The following is a 20,872-nucleotide window of genomic DNA, read 5'->3' on the forward strand; positions in this document are numbered from 1 at the left end:
TCGTCGTGCGAAGTGCCGAGCACACAAGCAGGCGCTAGCCTTTGTGCTGCAGTGACGAAGTCCTGGAAGATTTACCCGGGTTGTTTTCTATACCTGAAGATAATACGATGCACCAGGCAATTGTTGCTTTTTTACAATGTCGGTTGAAGGTGCGAAGAATGTCTTCGGATGTTGCAGTTGTCAGGTCCTTTTTTCGACGCTAGATCGTAGTAGAGACGCTGCCCCCTCAAAGACTAAGTTACTGAGTAAAATGGCTTTGTTCCTGTCGTCCTATAGTGCCTCGCATGCGGTCGCCTGGAGAAACGTACAGAAAGAACGTTTCCAGGTGAGCCATGGTACGGAAGGAGAACATGGCGGTGTGGGCGGTGTGGGCGGTGCCAGCTTATGGCGACGGAATCGTGTCGTCCCGTGGCCCTGGCGCGGGCGCGGTGGGTGAATCTGGCGGCGGCGGACGACGGCGTATGTCATCGCTTCCAACTGGGTTTATGGGGATGGCGCTTGCACCTCAGGAACTCCATGCGATCGCTGAGCCTCTTCCTTGACGATGTCGGTGATTCACGCTACTTGAGGGTGAGACCTTAGAAAGTGCTTCTGCATTTCATCGCGAACGACCGCTTTGATGGTCTCTCGCAGGTCCTCGCTGCCTAGTGCTTGAACGTCGCTGTAGCTTGCTGTCAGCGGTCGGCGGTTATATTGCATATCGATTGTCTTCTCAATAGTTGTGGGCTCGGAAATAAATTCGGCAGTGGTCTTAGGCGGGTTGGGTATCAATCCGGCCAAACGCCCTTGCTTCAAATCGCGCATCAGGAAGCGAACTTCTTTTTTTTTCTGACATGTCAGAGTCGGCGTGTCGGAAGAGATGAGTCATCTCCGTAAAGATCGCAATTTTCTCGTTCGGTAGCTACATGCGGGTTTCCAGTAGAACTTGGGCACCCTCTTTGCGCAGGGCGCTCGTCAACGTCTGCAGGAGGCCGTTGCGGAACAGGTACCATGTAGTCGGGGAATATTGTCGGTTGTCAAACCACGTCCTAGCGGCGTCTTCTGCCAGAACTGCCACATGCCAGAGCTTGTCGTTGCAGTTTCAGTTGTTGAATGCAGCGGCCCTTTCATGCGCTTCCACCCAGTTATCCGGGTCTTCAAACGATGACCCACGGAAGGTCGGTGGCTCCCTTGGCTGCTGCAGCACGATGGGGGACGCTAGGGCAGCCATTGTGGTTGACTTGGCGCCGACATTGTGTGATCTAATCTGTGCGTCAAGTGCGTCAGCTTTTATACATGAGCCGTCGAACGTTCCAGAGTAAGCGCTGGTGCCCGCGTGCATTCAGAAAATTCTACATAATTCGCCTCGCATATACATCCAATGAGATTACACAACGCTGGGCGACAACAGACAGCGGATACAACCATTGATAACAATCCAGAAACGTCTCATACATGCAGGCCCGTCCTGCGCTGAGCGATAACATTTGTTGGTAGATGAAACGCGGTCATTTGATAAACCAGTACATGTGTAAATATTTACACGTTAGGAAAGCACTTGACGCGGTTAGTCATTCCATTTTACTGGAAAAAACGCATTGCTAAGGAGTTACAGTTACCTCACTTGATTTATTTTCTAGTTATCTATCGGCGCGTAAAAAAAAGTGGTCATTAGTTACACTATATTCATTCTACAGTAATATTAACTGCGGGGTAACACGCGGCTCAGTTTTACGCCATATATTGTGCTATGTTTCTATAAATGGTGTTCCACAAGCCCCGCAGAGGTAAAAACTTTGATCTACACAGACGAGATTACTTTAATTTTTATGTAACACTCCCTTGTAGCACCACAAGATGACGTGATGACCGAATTGTCAAAAATTTTGGCATGGTTTACCAAGAATCAGTTGACTATCATCTGTGCAAAAACAAAACACGTTGTATTTCACTCTCGCGGGAAACACATTCATACTACAGTTCTTCTCCAATCAATAAATAATATTCTTATTCAGAAAGTTCCTACCTTCAAATTCTTAGTGGTGATTTTTTTATGAAAACTTACGCTGGCATGAGAAGTACAGTATGTATGCACAAAGGTAGCGTATGGCTGCTAAATTAAATTATGGGGTTTAACGTGCCAAAACCACTTTCTGATTATGAGGCACGCCGTAGTGGAGGACTCCGGAAATTTCGACCACCTGGGGTTCTTTAACGTGCACCTAAATCTAAGTACACGGGTGTTTTTTCGCATTTCGCCCCCATCGAAATGCGGCCGCCGTGGCCGGGATTCGATCCCGCGACCTCGTGCTCAGCAGCTCAACACCATAGCCACTGAGCAACCACGCTATAGTTTAATAAAAGCTCGCTGTACTTTCTACAATTAAACTTCGTATGCTGTGCTTTTTATATGTCATGGTAACTTATGTTAGTGCCTGATTCATGTTATGTAAAGTACCTTATTTAGTTAAAATCTCTAAAATGACTCTAAATGCAATATTGAGAGTCATAAGCCACGATCAACCTGTATATAACATTTCCCATTCACAATGCGTTCTTTAAGTTGTAAGTTGCGCTACTACAATATTGACCTTTTAACCAATAATATAAGTAATCGAAACTCGTGCCTTCCTGTTGATCTTCTTTCCATTCCTATGCAAAATACGCGACGTGTTTCAAACGGTATCATTAAGCTGCACAAACGTCGTAACGTTTATGGCGATATACTAATAGAATATCTGGTAACTACAATTATGAAGAAGACATCACTTGAGATCAAAAATGCACGTATTTCTGCCTAGTGTGTAAGTTGTTCTTGTATCGATCAAAGACCTGTGAACTTTTGTGTATGCTGAGAGACATGGTTTGAGGCTAAACCTAAAATTTTGTATGTGTGTATTATAACTGTAGATATGTACCCTTATATGCATGCATCTTAAATGTGTTTTTTTTGGTTGAGTTTCTTTTCCTTCAGCTGACCTGTGCATATTTTGTTGTACATTACATCAGACCGGCCAATAGCCATTTTAGGCCATTGGTCACAATACCATTGAATTGATTTTGTTGTTCTTGAAAATTAAGAGACATTCATTGACTCATTCTTTGATTTATGGGTGGGTCGATAGCTAGTGGTTCCATCGCTACAATGCTGTACCTTGCGTGCACTTTTATATGGTCAGCTTGAAACAAGCAATTGTCTGTAACCGTATTAGGTAACCAAGGATTTGTGTTGTGAATAATGCGTAGGCGGCTCTCCTATATCGTACCACAGATAATATTTTCTCACCTAACAAAAGTGTTTGGCCACGCCATGCCCAAGCCATACTTCCCTACAACAATACGTCATAGCGCGCTACGTCGATAGCTACACGCTATTAAAAGCGGCAAACAAAGGTTTTGGGGGGCCTTGATTTAACGGTTTAAATGTGTGTGGCTACTTAAGGTTTTGTTTTAGCCCATTTGCATAGACACCATTAGTGCAAATGAAGACATACATCAGTAGCAAGCATTTAAGATAAGTAGACTGAACAGGCAGTTAAGACTTTGTGCTAGTACCATAACATGAGCCCTATCAAAAGCTTTATTTCATTTTTGTTTTCCCATTGGGCAATGAAGCCACTTTTCTCTTAAGCCTGTGCAGTAGTTTCATACTGGGCTCATCCCGATCACTGGCCCCTTTCCATTCACTCCCGTTATTCAGTTTTATGTTGTATGGTATATAAAGAACCCCAGGTGGTCGAAATATCCGTAGTACTCCACTACGGTGTGCCTCATAATCAGAAAGTGGTTTTGGCAGGTAGAATCCCATATTTAATTTTTTTTAATTCGAAGATACTCTAAGCGAGCCCGAAGATAAATGATTTGAATGTGTATTCATGTCGTACCGGCAGTGAATTCCGCCGGTACGTGAAGGAAGACACCATGCAATCAAGAGTATTTTCTTGTATTTTCTATGTTGCGCCTCAGTACACTAGCTGAAAAGTAGCTCAGTTCAGCTTTGGGGCTCCTTTAGGATGCAATATATTCAATCTTTGCCGAAAATGAATTAAGTAGGCTTGAGCAGACGGTGAGCAGATGGGGAAAATTATTTAGTTTTCACTACCTCTATTTCGTTCTTGTGTCTTTTCTGGCTAATCAGGTGATCTATTTTGGCAACTGCACTTTTTTCTGCAGTTGTGGCAGAGTAACTTACTCATGCAGCTAAAATAATTATTTTTTTCCTTAAGCGTACCCTTGAAACTTTGTCGGAATGATGTGGAACGAGACAACACTGCCAGAAAGCTATTTTGCATGTCAGCAGTTTTAATTGCCATGTGATCACCAGTACTGTCTCTGAGGTGCTTAGAGATGCCACTGCAGTCGCTCCTCATTTATTAAGTCCCTAACGAGCCACAAACAGAATTTATTTGGAGTGTCCTGCAGTAAATTATACGATACTTTGTTCACTGGAGCACGCGCACACGATTTCACGATAAAATTGCTTTCTTCTCTTAAACACGCATACAGTCTGTCAGGAATGTGTCGAAGATTCATTTTACCTCCTGCAATTATGACTAAACTGGTTTACTGTGTTCAGTATTCTATATCTGTGTTAGTGTGCTATATCTAGTCTACTGTAGCTAACTGTATGCTTACTTTATGCACAAAAATTAGACAAAAATTAGGATGCCACCTTTGCGTAACCTCGTAACAATCAGTTTCCAAAAATAATAGAATAAATGTTATTCTGTCTTGTGTCAAAACAAACTGTTATCTTGCACAGCAACTTCAGTACGCTTTTTTCAAGCGCCGTGACAGGCTTAGTTGTTCCTTGAAAACTGTGCCGCATAAAGATGTGCTGCATCAGAAAGTACGTTTCTTCCCCATTGTATGAAGTGTAGCATTACCTGGTCTCTACGTTCCTTTTCACGGTATTCACAGTGCACACATGCTAAATGTGTAAGGGACAGGCAGTTGGTGGCATTCACAGCTCACACATTCCAAGGAAATAAGGGACATACAAAGTGCTAAAGAGCACACGGCTTTTCACTCTCTGTTGCTTAATAATACAGTATGCGTGCGCTGTTGCAATATCGAAAAGAACCGTTACCAACTTGCCCCTGCTACGGCTATAGCGCTTGGTTTTTGTCTACATAATATCCATATGTCAGTAGTAGTGCTCATATTAAACGTTAACGCACGTGCACCAGAGCTGGTTGCATAGTACTCAGAACAAACAGGGAGAGGTGATAGCTCGCGGCGTTGTGTGCCTATTTCATAACCTCTGCGAGTATTGAGCGTTGTCATTGCCTCTCACGGCACATCGCATTGTGGCAGAAGTATCAAATTTGGAATGAATTACGGGGCCGTACGTGTCAAAACCACAATCGGATTATGAGGCACGTCTTAGTGTAGGACTCCGGAATAATTTTAACACCATGGCGTTCTTTAACGCGTCTCTAAATCTAAGTGCACGAGCGTTTATGATTTTGCGTCCCTCATAATGCGGCTGCCACAGTCGCGATGAAATACGCGGCATGGAGGAATGCCGTAGACGTGACGTTGCTTCGGAGGATACAGATGCGTTCATTCGACGTGTGACCCCTCCTTAATGCCGTTTACCGCTTGCGATGCGGTTTAATTAAAGTGACTCTGCTTCTGGACGCCCTGCGTAGGTAGTGCGCTTGACATATCTGCATGGTGCTTATTTTTCAGAAATAGCAGAAAGGTACCCTGTTGTACGTTGAACTTAGGTTTCTCTATTTTTCGCGTAACCGCTATCGTGTCTGTAGCAACACCCTTTGCTTGCCTTCTCACGTAACATTTATCTCCTCGCCCTTGTATGGAAACTGCAGGCGAAGGGTGTTAAACTGGTATTCGCTCGTTTTAAGACCGTGTCGTTTCTATTCATTTTTATGGCTCCTCTCCGCCCTTCTCTCTTGCTTCCTTGCGGACTTGAACGTTAGTAACAATGTAAGCACTGCAATTTCTGGAGTGCTTCTGCGGGTGGTCATGGACAATTAAAAGTGTGAAGAGCCGAATGTGGTAACGTATATGGAGATCAAGAGAGCATTGTACACACTCTACACAGTGCAAACGTCCAAACGAGTTTCTGGCGTCTCCTTTCTACTGTGCCACACTCCTTTCATGTATATACACGCCCTGAGCCACCGCCGACGTAACGTGCGAGACAGCCATACCAGTAGCAGCAGCAGCAGTAGGAAAGTCGAAGGAAGAGTCAAAGAAGGCTTCACTTGAAAACGGGGACATACTTGATTCTAGAACAATTTCACTTGTTCGAAACATGGTAATGAACTGGCCAGCGTTAGTTTAAAGACAGAATAGGGCAGGAAGCTATTGTGGTATCTTTAACTTCGCCTGGGGCATTCAGCTTGTGCAGATGCCTAAACCATTGGGCTGAAGCCATTGGAGGGTAGCTGTCAAAGTATAATGATAGCCTCCTGATAGATGCGCTGAGTTATGCTGCGGGGGACACATTTGTTAGCGCTATCTGGTAGTTCTGTTAGGCTTACGGGTGTTTTAACGCTGTACTACCTGCAGGATGATGATCATTTAAAAACATATGAAAAACACTCTATGGTTTAAATGATATTGCGCGACATAGAAACGACACGGACGTGAAAGAAGACGACACACCAAGCGAATGGATGCATCTATGGATGCATGTCCTCATGCCCGCTACGGCATGAGGATTGGCCCACCACGTGACCACCTCTGCTTACACTATGTGGCTGTCTTGCCCAGTTTACTTAACCTGACTGCCATCTATGCACAAGGGGGAGGAGAGAGGAAAGCAAGGAAGTTTCCTTAATTGCATAGATGGTTCATACGTCACGTTTTTCTTGTTTTTCAGGGTTTGTTTCTCAAAGTGAAGTTTGGTAGGGGGAGAATATCTGCATTTTATTCATATTTATATATTACGAGGGTTGCTATGTTTCCATGTTCATTTATATATTATTTTCCCCTGACATGAAGCTCACTCGTTTTAATGCTGCTACAGCTTTGGCTGGTCGCGTAGGGAATGTGTAAGCAGACTGCTGTGTTGCTGACCAGTGTTGTTGTCTGCGTATGAGTTAGTCCCACAGCAATAGAGAAGCACCGTGATTTGCTTTATTGAGAAGGTAATATAACATGGAGAGCCAGCACCTCAATATAAGTTCTGATTTTATGTTTTGAGAAATATGTTCAGTAAGAAGACAGCAAGGGTAGGCGTTGGTGATAGATATGTGCAGGTTCTTTTTTAGCATAAAATTATTTTATGCCGCGGTCCGTCATCAGCATCCCGTCATTAATGTGACGCGGCGCGAACGCAGAGCTCACTCTTCACAGGGATTGCGCCACCATGTAAGAACGGTGAAGAAAACTACGGCATCATGACACTAACGAGCACCTACAGTGCCCGCTTCGTTAGCCTGAGTGAGGCGGAGGCGCCAGTGCGGTGTAGCCTGCTGTAGGATGTGTAGGCCTTCTGCTGAGGTGATGAAGTAGTTTCCGAGCATGATTTGTTTTCCGCGTCTGATTATCCTGTGACACCTCGTTGCTTAGGTTCGTCTCACTCGGGTCCAGAACAGAAACTTGTAAGTGCCATCTTTCCTTCAGACTTGCAAAGCAAAGATACCTATCCCGACAAATGTGCACTTTAAAATAACGCTAGCATTGAAAAGGTCCGGAATGCGACCTTTTCTCTGCAAGAATATTAGATGTACTGTTTAGGGTGTGGTGGTGGCATGCGTTCTTTGTCTCTAAACGCGCACGCGCGAAGCAGCTTTTATATTCAAATTGTTGTCATGGAATACAATCAGTTGTGAGTGTCAGTCAGTGTTCTTTTCTTCTGTGTGTGTTTTTGGCGCTGCTCTCATATGAACTAGTTCACCTTATATGCACTCAGCTCGTACATACTTGTTCATAATGTACGACATCACTCAGTGATTAGACCACGATCTCACACACATGTGTAGTACGAGAATTCGTTGAATCTATCAGAAATCGTTCAGTCTGCGAGAAATCTTAGGCTACGAAAGAATAATTGCCTACAAAATTTCTCGTACATTCTCGTTCACATGTTTTCGATATGATTACCTGCACCCAATGCATGGTATACCAGTATTCTTTTTCTCCCATTTTATATCAAAATGAGGTTGCCATGACCGTGATTGGCTTTTTTTTCATTGCCAACACAGCCGAAAACGCTTCCTGCTGTGTGTTTGTAAGATATGGTTTTTGTTAATTTACTGTGTAGGCCTTACGGAATGACAGAGTGCGCCGGATTTTTCTTCTAATATGGGTGTACAAAGCCCACTTTCGTTTCTCTGAAATGTGGCAGCGAACTGCTGGGTGCGATTTCGAAACTTTATAGAGATAACTAGAATACTCCCCTTCTATAACACAGACAGCTAGTCTTTTTGGTAATGAGCGAGTTGAAAATATAATCACAATAACTTTTTACATACGACACGCGCGACATTTTTTAGACGTCTCCTTCTAGACCAATTAATAGGGAAGGACCCAACTTTTCTTACCGTTTTCAAAGCCTCTTCTGGGCTTATCAAACTAATACGGTTGCAGGCAAAACTGGTAACAGAAAAATTAAATAAATCTTCCTAACAATTGATTTAATGCATTGCACAAAGTTTTTATATCGTACATCTTTTAATCCTGTTCACGGATAACTTAGTAGCCTTGTAACTAAGATAGATCTACAGAATTAAAATATTGTAACATGACTTACTTTCCGAATCCAAAATATTCTATTGTCCTTCTATAAACATCCATTTCCGCGTCGTAACTGATAAAATCTGATTTCATGCACCTTGTGTAGCTTGGGTTCCAGTTATGAGCAGGCGTTTGGTAAAGATAGACAGTTCTTTCTGAACCAAGGACCTGTGATCAAAAGAAATTTATTGAAAGTTAAACAGTCTTTTCCCTAACGTTACACATCAAAACTATTTGAGTAGCTGTTTTTATGACCATCAATAAGTTTAATCGTGCTAATATATTTATTATTCTACTTATAGAAGAGAACAAATTTTCTCGCCCAACATGAATTACTTTTGTTTCGATGACATTGACGTCACCTTCACTAGCTGAAATGCTGACACGAGTGAGGTTGCAGAGTTTTCAATGTAATCCAATCATTTGTACTTGCCCTGAAGCAAGCAAGCTTATGTCCCACTTACGAAGATCCACAGTATTACGGCCCATTTTCACCAAGTGTGAAAAACACCTTTATCCGCCCGCATCCACATTGGCCAGCACTCAGCTGCTTTAAGCCGCCTGCCGACAGCTGTGCACATATTCTTCTGCGCACCCGGCGCTAGAAGGCGCAGCATTTGCAGTGAGAAGTGTGAAAGAAAAGCCCAGCTGTACATAAGTTTTAGGCATTGGTAACAATGCTTGTGGCTACATTGCTTCGATGCTAATCAAATTAGCCTGGACATTATACCTGAGATGAGTCCTGCAGAAGTACAGTTTGTATGCGTGCCTACTATAGATAGAATTGCAGATGAATCCTGAAATTTTTAAGCCATTAGCATTGCCTCGGCACTTCAGCCAGTTTGCGGTAAGCATGTTTGTTTTGTCCTCTACAAACCTGTTTCAAGCCGAGTTCAACCTAGTTCAAGCCGATGTCTATGCGTATTACATAGTTTAACTGATATAGGAACCTACACGGAAAATATCAATTTATGTTATTTTATGTAAAGCTTGAGAAAAGGCTATGTTAAAGCTTCTGACAGAATTCGTTAACTGCCGCTATCTTCTGAATTCGGCACGATGTGGTTTCGTAAAAAAAAAGAAAGAAAAACAATCGAATGAGTTTGACCTTTAGAACAAAAATGTATAATTTTGAATCTAAGAAAATAGTACTTGCGGTGTTTTAGGACTTCACAATGACATTTCGCTGCACAAATTCTGGTAGCTTAATAAACAAATAAGAATAATAAGGTATTAGCGGAATCTCATTATTTTTTATATTTGCACGATAGGCTAAAGTTTGTGAAGTTTGCAGGTCAATACTCTGCAAAATGCAAATGACTTCTGGTTTTCTTGATGCTAGAAAACTGAAGTCGTTCAGTGTGGCACTTTGCAGAAATGAAATAACTATTGTAGATGAGGAAGCTAAATACTTAATGTATGCAGATGACACGAGCTTGTTCGTTTCTCGGGGCAAGAAGTACTGACTTATTATAAGAGCTATAATGCACTAACAAACCCAGGGGATTGCGTAAATCATGTATACCATAAATTGAAGTTTATAAAACCAGGGCAGTCCTGTTTAGTCCACGCAAGAAATCTGCTCTGCTACCTCCTATAAAACTAAAGTCACAAAGATTTCGTAGCATCGGCAAGTACGCTGCGGCTTTTCGTTGGAGGAAGCATAACTTTGGATGACTATGTTAAGTAAATTGCCAGGAAACTGCCTATTATCATGGAAAAGCTGGGACGCCACTCTTCATTTACACACGCGAGTGAAGACAAAGTCATACAACGCCATATTCCTTCTCTAAATTGAGCATGGACCTCTCCTTAAGAGAATTACAATGGGCGAGAACGTAATTAGCCCTACAGGTTTAAAAAAAGAATACTATTCCTGCTATCAAAGGCTTATTTTCTCGAGCGCAAAGCGGTGCTCTTTCAGCAGCTTAATCTTATATCTGTTTATTCAATGCACGGTTATAAACTATGTCGAAAGTACAGTTTCACGTAGAATAATGATAACTTATAGTTAGGCGAGCCATGCAAGGTGAAAACGTAATCACATATAATATACGAAAACTGACGCCGTTGTTTTCAGGTCCAACTACATCGCCTTATCCGAGATGAAGGATGATCGATAGCCAAGCGCCGAGACGCGTGTCTCCGACCATGGAGTTCGGTCCTGCTTCGGGCTTGGGACGCTGCGGCCCGCCGGCCCATATTTGATGATAAGGGAGCAGCATTTCTGCTTCCACCAACGGGGTGGATAGATTTTTTACAGCAGTGCCGTTTGTAGACCTTGTAGACCCCGGAAACCGCTGTGGCGCTGACCCCGGCCACGCCGCCCTCACGTAGCTTCGTGAGTAAGCTTGATGTGTCACTTGCAATTGACACATTGCGCAGGAAGGTTCTAGTTGCCAGAGGGTTGTCGTTGGCACTACACTACGTGCATGCTTCTTTACGTCTGCAAGATTGCGATGCATGCCCTACCCTCAAGCACCTGAAGCACGGCCTCGGGTTCGGTATATATGGTCCAATGTTCATTTCCTTATATCCTGCGTCAAGTGAACTGGGCGCAGCACTGACACCAAATATGAATATCACGTGTTTCGTGGGGATCTGTTGGTCATTTTCTCCGTAGCATTGTTCTCTGTACCTTAAAAAAAAGTTTTGATAATAGAGTCATCCAACGAGCTCGTCGTTAATAAGGCTCAGAAAATATTCTGACATTACGCCCCTGCTTGCGTTGAGCAAGCGATGTGCTGGAGTTGTAACGTTAGTGTGACCGATATAAATGGGTTCATCGGGGCTTTTTAACTTGTTTTTCATTCGTCCGTGTGAATATGAGGTCGCCACTTGCCATCTTTGAAAATTTGTACACATATGCATTTGTATCTGCAAAGTATTTAGCTAGTAGAAAAGGTAACAGTTTTTTACAGTTGCGCTGCATTTAGTGCGAAGGACATGGTACTTTGGAAGACTTCTTCTTTATGTTTAAAGCTAACTGCAAAATTGCTTCAGTGCGTCCTATTTTCAGGGGTCGATCGTGAAGCGGGGCGGAAGCGCTCGCTACATAAACGTCGGAAAAAACAGTAGTGGTGGTAGCCCCTCCCCCCACCCCGAGCTTAACAAGGGGTTGCTACAAGGCTGCAAGAATGTCTGCAGATGCAAGCCATGCATCGCCGAAGCAACCGAGCATAAATATATGCCGAAGACTAGATAAATTACACAGGGTTAACCGTTTGCGCCCGGAAAATCAGAAAGGAAGTGAATAGAACACAGCAAAGATGAAAAAAGTTACACTGACGTTTCACTTCGTGAATGCGGGTGATCCGCAAACGTATGGGTGCTGCAGCACACACGTAGCTATCAACCTTCGCTGTGCCTAGACGCCTAGACTCTGTCCGCATCGCAGATAGCTTTCAAGATAAAGCTCGCGTGGCCGCGCCATACTGGCATAGGCCGTACTTGCCAGATTAGAACCTTCCTCTCTTTAATCTACGTGGTGCCTCGCGTGCGACGGGAGACGATGCGCTTACTCCCCGCTTTCTTGCCTTGCGCGCGCAAGATTGAATCGCGATCGCCGGTTCACCATCGCACGCTTTCACTCGCACACACAGCACACGGCGCGCGGGGACATTCTTATCACGACATGCACCGGGTACACGAATACCGCACAAAGAAACCGCAGCAACTGCCAGAGGAGGTCAACGCAGAGCGCCTAATCCTAGACGCCCCCTCTGCGATGTTCACTAAACGCCACCTAGAATTTCCCCTACGTGGCGTTCTTTTGCCGCGCGCTCTTCTGTATCTTCTCCTTCACCTCTAGGCACCTGCCCTCCAGGCACTTTCCTCCTAATTATTTCCCCATTATGGCACATATTCAAAACAGGAGATTTAGAAAAGCCTCAGTGTACATATCGTGAGTGAGCGAGTGAGTTAAATAACTTTATCAGGTGCAACCTGACGGCCCCCTCGCGGGACCTCTGGACTGCCAGGATTTTAGGGGTCTGGTCCTGGGCCTTAATAAGCTTCATCATTTCCTCTTGGGTGAAAGGGGGACCAGCAGAGGCGCAGCCCCACACAACATGCTCAAAGTCCGCATAACCACCACACAAGGGGCAGTCCGGGCTTGGTAGCCGTTCGGGGAGCATTTTGTGCAGTACTTCGGGGCTCGGGTAAGTGCTTGTTTATAGAAGTCTGAGAGTGACTGCCTGGGCCCTGCACAGCGAGGAGTGCGGCAAAGGCAGGAGTGTTCTTGACAGATAATTATGCTTGGAGATCTTGTTTTACGAACAGACGCGCTCGAGTCGCCCAGGAAAGAAAGCGTTACCCGGCGCACGGTCAGCCAAACGTCGTGCATCGGGGTGTGCCTCCTGGTTGGGGTTGAGCGAGGCACCCTCAATGGTTCCAAGGTGCTCAGGGAAGCAGGCCAATGAGTGATGCTTGAGGTCTTTAGCATTTCAAATGACACATAAGGCCTCGGGAGCCACCATTCCCATCTAAAAGGCGCTGACAGCGCCCTTGCAGTCCGAATAAATCGTGTTATGTACACTGTCCGTCAATGCAAGGGCGATTGGAACCTGCTCTGGAACGCTGGAACTAGAAGTGCGGATGGTTGCGGAGCTGAGGACTTTGGAATCACAGTCGATGACGACATAGGAGAAGGCTTCTTCTTGAGCACACAAAGCAGCATCTACGAAGCATTTCGATCCTTGTCCGAACGGGCACTGACGAGCAGAGCTTAACCCCTGGCTCGTCTTCAGTCGTCGTTGTAGATCGCGTTCATATTGCGTGGCATCCGGTGTATGGAAATCTTGGAACTTACGTCGTTGCGTAGCTTCACAGAGTTGGGACCGACAACCGTGGGGTTACGTCCCAGCATGCCAAGTATGGCTCGGCCCGCTGGGGTACCAGAGAGTGTGACAAACTAAGAAAACGCTTGGGCTTCAACAATTTCCTTGAACGTTTTGTGGATTCCCAACTTGAGGGGGTGTTCTTTGTGCGTTCAAACGGGAAAGCCGAGCGCAAGCTTGAAGGCTCTTCTGATTAGGGCATACATCTTTTTGCGCTCTGACACAAACCATTTGTGCATAGCCGCTGAATAGGCGAGGTGGAATAGCACGAATGCGCGGATAATCCGGGTCAGATTGTCCTCCCTGATTCCGCCGTACCGGTTGGCGATTCTTTGGATTAGACCGAGGGCGCTTTCAGTCATGGAACAAATGCGTTCGAGGGCGGCTCCATTGGCCCCGTTAGAGTCGATAAACACTTCTAGGACCCTGATAGTGTCCACCCATGGAACTAGGGAGCCGTTACAGGCGAATAACGTAGTGTGGCTCTGCGTTGCTGGCTTCCAGGAACGGTGAGAACCGTCTCTGGGCCTCTTCTTATAGAGCAAGAGCTCAGATTTAGCGGGCGAGCGCCTTAGCCGGGTGGGTATAAGATACTGCTCCGTCACATCGATGTCCTCCTGGAAGGCGCCCTCGACGTGACCCTCACATCCGCTGGTGCACCACATGGTGATGTCGCCCGTGTTGACTCTGTGGGTAATGTTCGGGATCTTATTCATGGCCCTCAACAGGTTGATCATGGAGATGTTGAGCTGCGTCAAGGAAATCACCGCCCACTGTGGTGTTCCCTTTGGCCGAAGCAGAATTTCATGGGTCAAAAGCTCGTCAATCTTGAGTAACTTGGACTTCAAGGAAAGGAAGGAGCGTCCAAAATTGTACGCCCGCTTGCCGACGTGAAACGACGTGAGAATAAAGGCGTGCGACATGTTGTCGACAGCCTTTTCCAAATCCAAGCCGTTAATTGCCTTAGTATCGGCGGAGGTGGAGTCAGTGATCTGGTGCATCAGCCTCATGGCGTCCTGAGTCGAGAGTCGCGACCGAAAGCCAATCATGTTGTGAGTATAACATTCGTGAGACTCGAGGTGGTCAGTGTGGCGGTTAAGCATGGCGTGCTCGGCCATCTTCCCGACACATGACGTCAGAGAGATGGGCCTTAGATTGTCGGTGCTCGTCGCCTTACCCGGCTTGGGTATGAGTACTTTGAGGCTGCTTTCAGCTCTTGGGAATGAGGCCGTTGCACCTTATTTCGTTGATCTTATGTGTAAGAAACTCGATTGAGTCGTCGTCGAGATGCTTAAGCATTTTGTTGGTGACCCCATTGGGCCCAGTGGCAGATCTGCCATTGAGGGATACGAGAACCCGCTTGACCTCAGCCACGGTAAAATCCTCGTCCATCAATGGCGTGTTGCGCTCTTCGTACTCGGGAAAGTGGGGGACGGGGCCATTGGATCGTACGTTGACGCAAAGTACTTCAATATGAGCAGCTCCGTGACCGCCTCATCTGGAGTCGAGTCGGTGGCCAAATGGACAGCTTTCGCCAAAACTCTCGTCTGATTGGACTTGGTGTTGCCATCGTGCAGTAGGTGCCTGAGGAGTCTGCAGCAGAACTGGTAGTTGGGCGAGTTGGTACGAATTCATAGTGAAATATTTAGCGCGCACAATTGACAAGGACACAGTGAAGGGGGACACACAAGCGCTCGTGTGTCCCCCTTCACCGTGCCCTTGTCAATTGTGTGCGCTAAATATTTTACTATGAGTCTCCAGCTTTTACAGGTCTTGAGCTGCCCTTCCACCGAGTCGCACCGCTCGTCCCATTGCTCCTTGCATAGCACCTTGCAATAAGCCTCTGTCGTTTTGCTGATTTCGGAAATTTTCTTGCGCAGTCATCTATTGTAGCGCTGAGTCTTTCATCACGCGAGAAGTACCTGCTTGGCTTCCAACAGATGGGCGAGCCTACTGTCCATCCTGTCCCCCTCCAGATCGGTTGTCACCTCCTTGGCGGCTATAGCCACTTGCTATTTTATCGCGTCGCACCAAGACTCTAGGTCCATATCCTGGTTGAGGACCCGCTCGGAGTGGTTGGCTCGGAACCAGTCCCAGTCACTGAACATAAAGGTCCTAGTCTTGTTATGGGCAGCCTTGATTACCACTTCGATGATTCAATGATGGCTACCGAGGTCCATGGCTGTGTAGGTCCCCTTTACGTTTTCCAGCTTCTTGACAAAGGTAAGATCCGAAGTCGTATCTCCGCACACCGAGGTCCCTCTCCTGGTCGGAAAGTCTTTATCGGTGAGCAGCGTAAGATCTTCCTCCCTTGCCGTGTGCCATGTGTCTCTACCTTCCTTCGTATTGGTGCGATAGCCCCACGCCTGATGCTGGGCATTGAAATCTCCCATGATTACTAGAGACTACATATCGTGCCTACACAAACTAGCTCTCGAGATTGTCCTAGCGTGTTGATGATGATGATCGTCGTACTATGGGACACGCTATGGAAACACAGCGGAAGAGTGCATATTTTTCCGTCGACAACTCGTCATTTATTATGAGCTCCGCGTGTTCAGATGGTTTATGATTTCCATACTCTGCGATGGAGTATCGACCAAGGAGCGGGCATACTTATTGTCACAAGGTGAAGTAGCTCCATATAATGATTTAATCGTGTTGACGATGATTCCTATTTCCATACTATCGCATAAATCGCCAGCGGTGAATCGGCGAACAATCGGGCGGTACATAATGTGCCAACAGCCCCTCGCTCTTTCTTATAAATTGAGCGTCTTAGTCATGAATATGATTTGCACACAATGGCATAGGCTCAAATCGGCGGATCAGCCAAGAAGCGGACGGCCCATTTCGTCGGAACGCTAACTCACTCTTTGTTATCATCGGTGCGAGCTAATGATGGTTATAATTTTCAAAGTACGGCATTGATTCAAAATGATGGATAGGTGAAGAAGGAGGTGGTAAATATAGTCATCCCGCCATTGTTTCGAGCCTTTTATTTCATCGCTTTGTGTTGACGGTGAGCATATTAAACCTAAATTGAAACATACTCACAATTGGCTGTCTGCCAAGAAGCGCGTGGTACCTATTGTCCCTACTCCAACCAATTCTTTGTTCATGATGGAAACAGCGCTACTAAGACGGAGACTTAGCAAGAATACAGGACAAAGCGCTGCTAACAAATGGAAGATTTTATTTAGGATAGGTGTTCTTATATATGTAATGAATGTACGTCACCACGAAGCCACTATCATTGAAAACAAGAATTCAATACTAGTCATCAAGACCAAACACGAGTGCCTTCAGTTACAACCAAGGCTTGTGTTCCACCGCTTTAAATATAAGACACAAAGGACCCCGACCTCGAAAGCATAATCGATGGCTGGCTGACACAGTCATTGCCACCCTTCTTAATTCGATGTGCTTCAATGATCTCTTACGAATCGCTTCGCGGGCGTATCAATAAAATTCGTGTCATCAAATTTTGTTTCACACGTGCATTCGCTGCAGTGCATTGCTAAATGCGATTACGGTGCCCCTTTCAAATAACTTTGATGTTGCCGAAGGCAAACGTTCAGGCATCGGCCCGTCTCGCTGTGTATACAATGTGTATAATGTATACAACGCGTTTTTTTCACCGGACAAAGCTTTTTCCCATGTTTGATGCTGTAGCCATTTTTGCTTGTACTTTTTTTCTTTTGTTATCAACCTGTGTACTGCTGGACAAATCTTTCGCAATTTGTTTTGAGCTGAGAAGACTCCACATACCAATCCATGGGCGCTTTCTTCAAGCGATGTGACGTGTTATACATGTATGTAACAACCGCTACCTTCCTTGCCTTACACTCGACTTCATCAACGTCGCCCTATGTTTTGCTGCCATTTAATAATGCACTACAACCAATTCATATGCAAACCGAAATTTGATGACACGATTATCACTGACCCGCCCGCGAAGCGACCCGTATGAGAGATCATTGAAGGCAATCGCATTAAAAAGGGTGGCAAATCCTCTTTCAGCTAGCCGTCTATTCTGCTTTCGGACTCCGAAATTGCTTTTTTTGATAGAAAATGATGGGGGGCCTTTGTGTGTTAGATTGAAATGGCATAAACCTGCCTTGGTTGTTATTCACGCCACTCTTGTTTGGTCTTGATATTTCGTGTTTAATTCTTTTAAGCGACAGTGGCTTCGTAGTGATGCATATTCATTTCGTATATAAGAACATCTCTTCTAAATAAAAATGTTCCAGTTGCTAGTTGTGCTTTGTCCTGCCTTCTTGCTAAGATTCCGCTTGAGTAGCGCTTTTAGTATAATGAACATTTAGTAACGCGCTCGACTTACATCTATTCTAACTGCTTGTTATGATCGCAGTGCGTTCACGGTCATTATGATTGCAATAATATGACCCGTAACGACAACGGAGAATCAGCAGTACGTGAGGTACATATCGTCCCAACGCGAGGTAGCCCTTTTTTATTCTAACTGTTTGTTCTGATCGCAACGTGTTCATGAATATTATGATTGCAATACTAGGCTCACAGCCACAACGAGGAACCAGTAGAGCGGCAGGTACATATGACTCCAACGCGAGCTAGTTTTTTTTTTTTATAACCTGCGTTGATGATGATTTCATTTTCACACTATGGTACATACTCAAGACGGTGGATCGGCCATGGAAGCGGGCTGTACATGACGTCCCTATGCCATCTAGCACTTGGTTAGGTTTTCTGCCTGTTAACAATGCGTAAGATAATATTGTTACGCTCCAGAAGTGAAATATAAAGATCTATTTGCTATATTTACAAGAAAGGCAACGATGCACAAACAAGATGGTTGTCGAGACCGATTTCAGCTTCGCACATCAAATCACGTTCTTCTGATTAGCGCCACTCTTTGTTGCGCCGTAGATTAACCCCCGCCTGTAAATACGTCGTCTCGGCGCCTGCTATAAGGCAAGCCAACTCATGGAAAAATTAGGCTTCAGCCGGGACATATGCACAAGGTCCATGTGGACACGCGAGTCCAGCAGAGTGATCTCGTAGTTCACATCGCAAAGATGACGCAATATCGTGTAGGGCCCTGTGTAGCGTGGTAGCAGGTTTTCAGGCAGGACCGCATGGCAGAATGGTGTCCATAGGATGACAATGGAGCCTGGAGGAAATTGAGCCTTTCGATGTCGGCTGTTGTACTGGATAATCTGTGTGGCATGAGACTCAGTGAGCCTGGAGAAGGCAATATGACGTGCCATCTGAGCCGGGGCGAAGATGTCTTGAGCATATTCAGTAGGAATGTTCGTCGAGCAAGGAAGCAGTGTGTGAAAGGACAAAGACGGGTCGTGGCCGTACAGAAGGTAAAAGGGTGAAAAGCCAGCGGTCTCGCGAGGGAATTAAATATAGGCGAATGCCACGAAGGCTAATGTGCTGTCCCATTCGCTGTGGTGATCATAAACATGCATAAACAGTATTTCTGTGAACGTTCGTTGAGCCATGGCGTTCGTTCGTCAGTCCGTTTGTCTGCGGGTGGTAGGCGGGGATGAAAAGCTTGTGCTTGACTGAGCTGGAGAGAAGCAAGCCTTCAACTACTCAGGACAAGAAGGTGTGGCAGCGATCAGTGTGGAGCTGGCGGGGTGCGTCATGTTGGAGATGACGTCACGTAAAAGGAAATCTGCCACCTCTTACATCAGTGATGGAAGACGCAAGAGGAAAGTTCTGGACAGCGCAAGTCTTCTCAGGGTCGGGTTCACTACCTTGAATGGGTAGGGGCCGTCAGATGTTAGGAAGGAGTATTCCCTCGGTCCATGTCATCTACCGAGATTGCGCCGATAGCCTGCTCGGAGGTCAACCGATGAAGAGTACTTGGTTGCGTGCAAGCAATCCAAGCCGTTTCAATACGCGGAAAGGGGAACACATCCATGCACGTGATTTTGTTGAGGCGTCTGTAATTCATATAAAAGCGGCAACTGCGTCCTTCTTCTTGACGAAGAGAACAGAGGACGCCCACGCGCTGCAAGATGGCTCGATAGCGCGATAAGTCAACATCTTATCCAGTTCTACTTGTATAATTTGTCGATAGGCATGTGAAACACGGTAGGACCGGCGGCGTATCGGATTGGTGTCTCCGGTTTAAGTACGCTGCGTGACCACCAATGTCTCGGGTAAAGGGTGGCCATGAAGGTCGAAACTGTTGTGGTATGTTTCCAAAAGAAGGCGGAGGTTAGCAGCTTGGGCCGGAGGAAGTTCAGGTGCAATCGTCTTCCTAAGTTCGTCTGCGAAAGTTGGTGAATCGGATGTTCCTGTAGTGGGATAATGAATTCCGGCATCAAGAGCCGATATCTCGCGATCGTTCGCGGCCGTGGTGTCGCCTAAAGACATGTCTTTGGGAATAGTTTGAGTCGAACAGTTAAAATTAATGAGAGGGAAGGAAGTCTTATAGCCTGTAACAGTGAGTACGGTAGGGATAACAGCCAACTTTCTTTCAAGTAATATGTCAGCGTTTGGACATAGCATATAGACGTCGTCAGGAACTGATAGGAAGGATAGTAGACTGATGTACAGTCGCGGTCAAAAATACGCGGCCCACGGCTCCAGTCGGCGGAGCGGCCGCGAGCCGCACCGCGGCGCTCGCGTCGGCGCTGCGAGAGTTTGCGCTCTGACGACAGGTATCTCCCTACGTATCGTCCGTATCCGTTACGTATCCGCCCGTTACGTATCGTCCGTTACGTATCCGCCCGAGAGCGAGGGAGATACCTGTCGTCAGAGCGCAAACTCTCGCAGCGCCGACGCGAGCGCCGCGGTGCGGCTCGCGGCCGCTCCGCCGACTGGAGCCGTGGGCCGCGTATTTTTGACCGCGACTGTACGTACTGGCTTGAAGTGACAGGCAGGGCATAACCGTGGTTATGAGACTGGTGGAATATAGCAGCCGAGGGACAGTTCAAGCTGACTGACACTGGAGGCGCCATCAAAGAGGGTGGAATGGGACTATAGAACGTGTAAGCCAAGTTAACGTCGTAAGGGTCCCCAATTTTCCAAAACGCCAAGCAACACACTCATTAGGTGACCTGCGATGCCAATACGAATGGTGCAAGCAACACGCATGGTAGGCGTTCTTCCGTCGGTGACGGAAGAACGCCTTATGCACCGTTTGCCTTTTCACACCCGCTGCATAAGAAGGGTACCTCATTCAGCGCGTGTGAAAGCTTTGTTCAGGCGTCGGCGCAAATGGGCACACATCACAGATACGTGCGCGCCAGTGTCAATGAGTGCTGGGACACTGACGCCATCGACTAAAACGTCGATCAATTTTTACTTGGTCTGCAAATTGATCAGAGAGTTTTGTGCAG

General features: G+C 46.0%; 1 protein-coding gene across 1 annotated transcript; it reads right to left on the minus strand.

The window, feature by feature from the left end:
• Positions 1 to 13,681: 13,681 nt before the first annotated feature.
• On the minus strand, positions 13,682 to 14,647 carry LOC140219553 (uncharacterized). The gene has a single exon (XM_072289440.1). The coding sequence runs from the start codon at positions 14,645 to 14,647 to the stop codon at positions 13,682 to 13,684; it is 966 nt and encodes a 321-aa protein (XP_072145541.1).
• Between the last annotated feature and the right edge of the window lie 6,225 nt (positions 14,648 to 20,872).

The sequence above is a fragment of the Dermacentor andersoni genome, chromosome 7, assembly GCF_023375885.2.
Source record: "Dermacentor andersoni chromosome 7, qqDerAnde1_hic_scaffold, whole genome shotgun sequence".
Classification (NCBI taxonomy): domain Eukaryota; kingdom Metazoa; phylum Arthropoda; class Arachnida; order Ixodida; family Ixodidae; genus Dermacentor; species Dermacentor andersoni.